The following is a 9,338-nucleotide window of genomic DNA, read 5'->3' as shown; positions in this document are numbered from 1 at the left end:
TCGGCTAAGGGTCGACATATGAAACGTCCCCTTGAAAAAGTGATACAAAACTGTGCTTAAACTGACACACAATATTCTTAGCGCAACGCAATCTGACTTTCAATAATCCCTACAGAAGAATGGTCCTGACTAACATTTACCTATAGGTTTCACATATCACTTACCTCACAAAAATCTTGGTTACTCGAACTACTGAAATACAGCGAGCACCACTACTGCCAGCTAAATAAAACATTCAAACTACGGAAGCCACTAACTACTGATAGGCACAGTTAGCAAATGAAAGATTTTAGTAGAGAACAAACAATGTATTTACCTTAATAGTCATAATATATATATCAGTTCATGACATCCAGTCTCACAAATTTCAAAACTCCGCCATCTCTCTCCCCACGTCCACCACTGCTGGCGGCTCACCTCCAACTGCCGCAACGCTACGCGCTGTTCACATCCATCTGCCCAACGCTACAATGGCGAGTATTACAACAATGCCAACCAGCCACTGACAGCATACAGCACAGCCAGTGATTTTTCATACAGAGCGCTACGTGGCGTTACCAATAAAAAATACCTAAACAGCCTACTTACAATCGTTATATGTAAATGATTACTAATGATGGAGCAGTACTAACTTGGACAAGAGGTTCTTTTGTCAGTTCAATTGTTACTACCACTGAAATAGTATTCAGGCAACTGTATAATCCGTACTGATTATTATTTGTACTCTCAAGGAGCATTCACTTCTTGCACTATTTATCTCAAATCGGACATGTGATAGCTAACTGGATCTAGTATAGTTTGAATAGTTGTAGCTGTTTGCTTACTATAGTAAGCACAAGTTATTAGAATGAAAGTTGTACTTCTTGAGTGCTGTTACTGTAACATGAAATTTAAATTTGGCTCAGCTATTAGCATGGAGACCCCAGTAGACTCACATCTAGGCTGAACATTTTAGTCATAACACAATATTAGAAACACTTAACCATATAACACATTAATCCTTACGCGGCCCTCCAAAGTATACTATGCAGTGTCTGTTACGAATCAACACAGTTCTTTTGCAGCTAATTGTAAAACTGTATTGAGACTTCAATAAGAAGAATCTTTAAACTGAGTACTTCAAATCCTCTCTTTGTAGTTGCACCCTGGTGAAACTGTAACTATTCTTTTATGAAATTTGCGTGGGGTATCTCCATTATAATTCCCAGTAACTAATTATTTACTTTTCTACGCCCCACTTCGTTGAGGAATGTAACTACTTTTCAGTTCAATAAACTTCCATTCTTTTACAGCACATCAGCTCTAAAGTTACATCCATAGCTTAATTACAAATACATAAATCGTCATAAGCAAGGAATAAAGTATTTATACAGATATTACATCACAGAACACGGTTATACAGAAGTCACGTTAAAAAAAAGAGACAAAGAAGTTAGATAAGACAATTATAAGTAATATCAATAATAGTGTTACACAGTTTGTAAAATGAAAGTAGTCGTCCGAAAAGTTAAATTATTACTGCAAAAGTTGTGAGATTTGGGACAGATATAACGGCAACCGAAATAGAAACTATGATATTAGTGGAAGCAACGATATAAACAGAAGCAGCATTCTTTCCCTGTACTGTTTCTGCTTTAAACTTCTTTTAAGTTTTCTTTCCCTTCTTTTGCCTCATTTCACTCTTTTAGATGCAGAATAGCTGCATTGTGTCCGCAGGAGAGAATATTTACAGGGAAACATATCCAATTCGTCAAAGCTCACAGTGTGCTATAGACGCTACATCACGCAGCAATAAATAAAATAGTTCCCAAAGCGAAATATATCTTGATCGGAATCTCGCGTTACAAAACATTTATCTGTAGACCACTTTGTCAAAGTGACAAGCTCTAAAACAAGAAATAAAGGACGCACTTTTGCCACAGAGCAGTGGCGAGACTGTTTTATGCGGTAGCTGGCAGCGTACGGTTTTAAATTCACACAGTTTGTCGGCGAACAAATACGAAGCTATGCAAGCTTCGCATCGCTTTGCGTAAACCGAATAACGTCAAATACGCGCGACGTGAAAGAACAAACGCGTGCGCTCGTGTTTCTCTTTCGCCGGAACTCTCGCTTCCATCTAACTCTGACTTTGAATTGGGGCTTCGAGCTGTCGCTAGTTCGGCGCGTGTACGCACATTGCGAATAAAAAGCCACGGATTGACCGGAAACACACAGCAGACGTCGCGTCGCAGCCAGAACTGTGCACCCATTTTCCCACGGCTGGGAGCGCTGCGAAAGAAGGCGGTGCGCACACACGGCCCGGATTATAGCGTCCGGCACGCAGCGGGGAATTTTCCAATTAATTTCTCCCGTTCAGCGACGGAGGTGGCCGACGTGGGACGCGTCGCTGCGGTCGATATTACTCTCGATCCAAATTCTGCACTGCAGATGAAAATTTACATACCGGCGTTCCCGTTCGTGTATCTGTGTGTCGGTCTTTCTTTCAGTGTGGTTCATTTCTGCGGAACGGTCAAAACTTAAAAGAAAAGGACAAACGTGGTAATGATGCTACCGATTTCAGTCGAAGATCGTGAGGAACAGGTGAACATAATCTGATGCTACCTATAACCACTGTTATACCGGAGCCAAGGTAGCCCCTGAGGGCCGGCAACCCATATAACACCACAGTGGACGAGGTTGTCTATGCCCAAGGCGTACCCGAAAGCACCATGGTAAACACCGGCTATTTACCAGGTGATCAAAAAGACAGTATAAATTTGAAAACTTAATAAACCACAGAATACTGTAGATAGAGAGGTAAAAATTGACATACATGCTTGGAATGACATGGTGTTTTATTAGATCCACCCCATATTGCTAGCCTTGTGAAAGATCTCTTGCGCACGTCGTTTGGTGATGATCGTGTGCTCAGCCGCCACTTTTGTCATGCTTGGCCTCCTAGGTCCCCAGACCTCAGTCCGTGCGATTATTGGCTTTGGGGTTACCTGAAGTCACAAGTGTATCGTGATCGACCGACATCTCTAGGGATGCTGTAAGACAACATCCGACGCCAATGTCTCACCATAACTCCAGACATGCTTTACATTGGTGTTCACAACATTATTTCTCGACTACAGCTATTGTTGAGGAATGATGGTGGACATATTGAGCATTTTCTGTAAAGAACATCATCATTACTTTGTCTTACTTTGTTATGCTAATTATTGCTATTCTGATCAGATGAAGCGCCATCTGTCGGACCTATTTTGAACTTTTGAATTTTTTAGGCTCTAATAAAACCCCATGTCATTCCAAGCATGTGTGTCAATTTGTACCTCTCTATCTACATTATTCTGTGATTTATTGTTTTCAAATTTATACTGACTTTTTGAGCACCCAGTATATACAAAATAATGGAAACAGACATTCCGAGCACTACTTCATGTACGGGGATCTAGAGCCAAGGCCTGCAGGAAGTATCACTACGGCGAAATCTGATTTCTGGAGACACCTAATTAGAGGCTAGAACCAGGCCGAAGTTCAGTTCACGCTGGATGCTGACCTCGTGTACTGCGACCATCGAAGATTAGGTCTTTGTCTCGGAATTGGACTGTTACTAGTGTGTGAGTGTGTTACCACGAACCTTTCTAGAAAATAAGAAGTGAACTTCTGTTTGCCTCGATCAGGAGACTTTTTTCGTTATAGTTACCTTTCGTTTGTATGTTCAGTCATCAACCTTGTGAACTTACATCAATAAAAGTCGTGTTTGTGAAAAATTGCGAATTGTCAGTCACAACAACTACTATTTACTTATTTAACAGTACATATGTAGACTTATTATCACTCTCAAATCTGTTTAACTCTTTTCGTGCAGTTATCGTTACACCAAAGTAGTCATCAACGCGTTCAAGTAGGGTGCGAACTGCATTAAATTATGAGTATGTCAGTTATGACACTCTATTTACTTCTGGACAGGACTGAGCTTCGTTTTCATGTTTCCAACTACCTGAGCACCTGGCGTCGGCCAGGTATGTATTTATTCCAATCTTCTATTAGCACATCCCTTCCTCCCCCCTTTGTTTGCCCATCGCCTCCTGCCCATCTCTCTGTCTGTCCAACTTACCTTCCATCTCTCAGTCTGTCCATCTTCTTCATCTCCCAATCTATCTGTCCATCCCCCCTTTCTCTCTCCATCACCAAATTACCATCCCCACCCTAATAGGAAGTATATGGTCCTCACCCCCACCGTATTTCTTTCCAGACAGTAAATAACACGTAGTTGGACTGCGATCGATTGAAGAGTTTCGGAGAAGCTTTCTACCCGCGGCTTTGCACAGGTTCTCAAATCCACACATATTTCACCTATATTTAATATATTTCACACGCATTTGTCCACATATTTCATCTTTATCTTTAACGAATTTCGCCCTGCATTTTCATTTTCACACAGCCCAATGTTTATGACGTCATATCCCCTGAACTATGTGTCGTACAATCATGTAATTTTCCTTGTACATTCAGTTGTATATGCGGATATTGCCTGCGAAATGTATTGCTACTATATTTAGTAGAAAAAAATTGTAAATTAAAACTTCATGCAGGGTGCGGAAATTTTTGACGCATCTCTGGTTTATGACCTCATAACTCCTGAACTATGAGATATTTTTTAAGCGTCATTCATTGGTATATATGAATACCTTTTGCTAAATCTGTTGTGAATGGAACCAATGGTAAAGAAGTAATAAAAAAGTCATGCCTGACCCTGAAGTTTTAGTGTATATACACTACTGGATATTAAAATTGCTACACCACGAAGATGACCGGCTACTGACGAGAAATTTAACCGACAGGAAGAAGATGCTGTGATATGCAAATGATTAGCTGTTCAGAGCATTCACACAAGGTTGGCGCCGGTGGCGACACCTACAACGTGCTGACGTGAGGAACGTTTCCAAACGATTTCTGATACACAAACATCAGTTGACCGGCGCTGCCTGGTGAAACGATGTTGTGATGCCTCGTGTAAGGAGAAGAAATGCGTACCATCACGTTTCCGAGTTTGATAAAGGTCGGATTGTAGCCTATCGCGATTGTTGTTTATCGTATCGCGACATTGTTGCTCGCGTTGGTCGACATCCAATGACTATTAACAGAATATGGAATCGGTGGGTTCAGGAGGATAATACGGAACGCCGTGCTGGATCCCAACGGCCTCGTATCACTAGCAGTCGAGATGACAGGCATCTTATCTGCATGGCTGTAACCTGGGTGCACGAATGGCAAAACGTCATTTTTTCGGATGAAACCAGGTTCTGTTTACAGCATCATGATGGTCGTATCCGTGTTTGGCGACATCGCGGTGAACTCACATTGGAAGCGTGTTTTCGTTACCGCCATACTGGCGTGTCATCCGGCGTGATGGTATTGGGTGCCATTGGTTACACGTCTCAGTCACCTCTTGTTCGCACTGACGGCACTTTGAACAGTGGACGTTACATTTCAGATGTGTTACAACCCGTGGCTCTACCCTTCATTCGATTGCTGCGAAACCCTACATTTGAGCAGGATAATGCACGACCGCATGTTGCAGGTCCTGTACGAGCTTTTCTGGATACAGTAAATATTCGACTGCTGCCCTGGCCAACACATTCTCCAGATCTCTCACCAATTGCAAACGTCTGGTCAATGGTGGCCGAGCAACTGGCTCGTCACAATACGCCAGTCACTACCCTTGATGAGCTGTGGTAACGTGTTGAAGCTGCATGGGCAGCTGTACCTGTACATGCCATCCAAGCTCTGTTTGACTCAATGGCCAGGCGTGTCAAGGCCGTTATTACGGCGAGAGGTGGTTGTTATGGGTACTGATTTCTCAGGATCTATGAATCCAAATTGCATGAACATGTAATCACATGTCAGTTATAGTATAATATATTTGTCCAATGAACACCCGTTTATCATCTGCATTTCTTCTTGGTGTAGCTTTTTTTCTCGACCAGTTTTGGATGAAAAAGTTCAGAATTTGCTGTGGGACTGCTTCAGCCCCTGTAGTTACATGACGTTGCGATAGTTGGCGGCAGTATACGTAGCCTTCAAAATTGCTTCAGTAATGGATGTACTTTCCGAGGATTTCTTTTGGATTTCTTTTGGCGGAAAACCTGTGCGTCGCAGACATTCATAGGCGCACGCAGAATGCCTACGGATTCCTGGCAGTGAGCAAAAGCACGGTGAGTCTTTGAGCGAGGTGTCCATCACCATCGCAACGAGATCGCGCAAAGCTGCCGTATCTCCAGCGTGTCGGCCGGCGGCATACAGCTGTGACTCCTGCAATGTTGGAACGTGTGGACACTCTCATTCGAGGTGATGTACGGATTACAAACTCCTTGCCGCGCAACTTGAGGTCTCTCTTAGTAGTGCTGAAGCAATCGTCCACCAGGGTGGAGCACTCAAACGTGTGTGCCCGCTGGGTTTCTCGCCGCCTGACAGTAGACTTTCGTCTGTTTGTCTCAATGACAGTATGCGGATGATGGAGAGGTTACTGGGGCAGAAAGATGCTGGCTCCTACGTCGACCAGAAGTGTGGTACCATGCAGGCAAACAGGACCTCCATGTAATGTGGGATAAGGCTGTCGCCTCTGCCAGGCACTTAAATGTGATTTGCAGAATATCCAAGTAGATGTAGATGTTCAAAAATAGGGTTTTGTGGCCCAAAAGAGTGGGGAATATTGTAGTGTACTGAAATCCTGAAGAAAACAAAGATGCTTTCAGAAAAAAATGTCCTGCGTTATTTGTTGAACGCCCCTAGCAGTAATCAGTAATTTTTTTTCTTCCTTTCATCATTTCGTGGTTTGAAATTAGGTGTAAAGTTCGTTGCAAGTCACGAAGTGCTCTCATTCTCAAATACTCAATGAATGTAGTCTGGCCATTCGCGCATCGTGAGGTACACTTCTCTTTCAGCCCCAACAACCAAAACGCGGAATTTGTTGTGGGACATTGTGGAATATTCCCGCTTCAGCCCCTACAGTTTCATGAAGTTCGTATAGGTGGCGGCGCTATAAGCAATCTTCAAAACTTTAAAGTTGCTTTCCTACGTATGTCACTAAAATGTGCAAGAAGCATTGTTATGACAAGTTGCCTTTAATGCACTCTAGCAATATAACGCCTGTCTCAACTCTTAACTAGATACGGAGATGGACCGTAAATTTAGTTAAATATTCCATCTATTTGAGGGCCAACAACCAGTTTGACAATTAACGTCTCATCTGCCGGGAAAATAAGAATAGAAGCAATGACGACGCTAAAACAGAACTTAAAAATGATGAAATAAATGTATTAAGGATAAGGATACACTATCACTTTTTAGCGACTCAGAATACATTCGTGTAATGGGATTAAATTAGATGGAGTTAAAATGAGATTAATGATATTTTATCGATTACCAAATAAATTCTTTAACAAGCGGCATTTACAAGGCAATTCAGATTCTTAGTAACTACACGATTACGACTACAAGACACTAAACTGAAATAAAGTTTAAGGTTATTTGAATTAATTTATTCACAAAATTTATCGACGGCCTAAAATAAGTGTGAAAGGAAATCAACAAACAGACTGAAGACTCTGAAAGGTGAACAAATAATGGTCTAATTACTATTTTGTTCGAAACAGCTGGAGAAGTTACACTATGTTGAAGATTTGTTTGAGGGCCCGAGACAGGAAATTCCGCTAATCCGCTAACGCACTCAGAACTGTGTGATGCTTCCAGTGGCGTGGTCTATCCTAATGTGAAACGGTGTAAGACTGCAGTTTCTGTAGTTTACAACAGCAGCGTACAGTCGATGAGGCGCAGTGAAATAAGCGTTATTATCGGTTAAGTAATTATCTGGCATCAAATGAGAATCACATGGAAGCTGACAGTTTTCATCGCGCCAAGTATCCAATATAGGAGACGTCGGAGGCACGCCATAGTTCAGACACTGTTCCGACTGCCAAGGTAGCCTAAGCAAGCGACACCACAGCACAGCGTTCGAGGAACACGTTAGTACTGAAACATCCCGTTAGAAAAATTTATAAATGACAGTGCTGGAAAACTTCTGCGTTATTTGATTTTCAAACAGTTAAGCAAAACTGAACGTACTCAGACACTTCTCTATTTACTCATTCTGATCAACACCAAATTGACACACAATATTTTTTTAGCGCAATGCACTCTGACTTTCAACAATCCATACAAAAGAATGGCCCTGACTAACAATAACCTATACCTTTCATGAATCACTTACCTCATAAAAATCTTCGTTACTCAAACTACTGCAATACAGCGAACGCCAATACTGCCACGTAAATAAAAGATTCTAACAACTGATAGGCATAGTTAGCAAATCAAAGATTTTGATGGAGAACAAACAATGTATTCACCTTAATAGTGTTTAAAAGTCATAATATGTATATCAGCTCATGACATGCACTCTTAAAAATTTCCTTTTTCTGACGGACACACGTCCAAATAGTTCGCTCTTCGCTGGTACAAAACGGAACAGGATCTGCTTAAGTTTTTTGTAATGTGTGTAGCTGCCAGTGCGTTATGTCGGAGCTACAGTTGGAATGAGTTGTTATGTGGGTATATTATTCCATACTCGCATAGCTTCCGTAACCAAGTCAGCCGAAGTCTTTGGGAGTTTCAAGAGGCACCGCATCGTGCATTTGTAATGCGTACAGGGAAACTTGAAAAACATAATCCTCTAAGTCAGAAAGCGGACGAAAGTCTGTGTTGAGTGATCGCGACGGACTGACGCCCATTCAAGATTACTGTGACGAAAAATATGAGGACGACAGCTACACAAGTCAGTGCAGAGCAGAATGTCGCACTCGCGAACCCTGTCAGCACCAAGTCAGTACGAATGGGGCTCCATAAGCAGGGAGCTTCAGGGCTGGCTAGAATTCCAAAACCACTCACCAACGGTGCAAATCCACCTAACACCAAAACGTCATTTTTAAGTTTGACCAGTCTTATGCCACACTGTTTCCAATTATTGACTGAGTTCACGTCGCAGGAGTGAAATATGGCGAAGTTACCATGGTGATTTGGGAAGCGCTGTCGTGGTATTCCATGACCCGATGGTTAGTATGAAAGGCTGCATTACTGCCAAGGATTATATGACCATTTTCGCTGATCAGGTCGACCGCGTGTTCCGCTGCTAGTTCCGCAATGGTGCTGCTGTGTTGTAAGACACCAGGGCCCCTCCTCACACAGCTCACATCGTCCTGGACTGGTTTTGTGAACACAGTGATGAATTGTAGCATCTGCCGTGGCCGCCACAGTCACCAGGCGTCAATATTACTGAGCGTTTGTGGTCTATATCG

At 42.4% G+C, this 9,338-nt stretch overlaps 1 protein-coding gene across 1 annotated transcript in view; it reads left to right on the top strand.

Moving 5' to 3' along the window:
- Window positions 1-7,165: 7,165 nt before the first annotated feature.
- Window positions 7,166-9,338, top strand: part of LOC126289597 (protein dissatisfaction) — a 166,434-nt gene continuing 164,261 nt past the window's right edge. The window contains exon 1 of the mRNA XM_049984903.1: window positions 7,166-7,172. Coding sequence (XP_049840860.1) covers window positions 7,166-7,172 — 7 coding nt within the window. The remainder of the gene's footprint in view (window positions 7,173-9,338) is intronic.

The sequence above is a fragment of the Schistocerca gregaria genome, chromosome 1 (assembly GCF_023897955.1).
Source record: "Schistocerca gregaria isolate iqSchGreg1 chromosome 1, iqSchGreg1.2, whole genome shotgun sequence".
NCBI lineage: Eukaryota > Metazoa > Arthropoda > Insecta > Orthoptera > Acrididae > Schistocerca > Schistocerca gregaria.
Note: the sequence above shows the minus strand (reverse complement) of the source record. Positions and strands in the feature narration are given on the sequence as shown.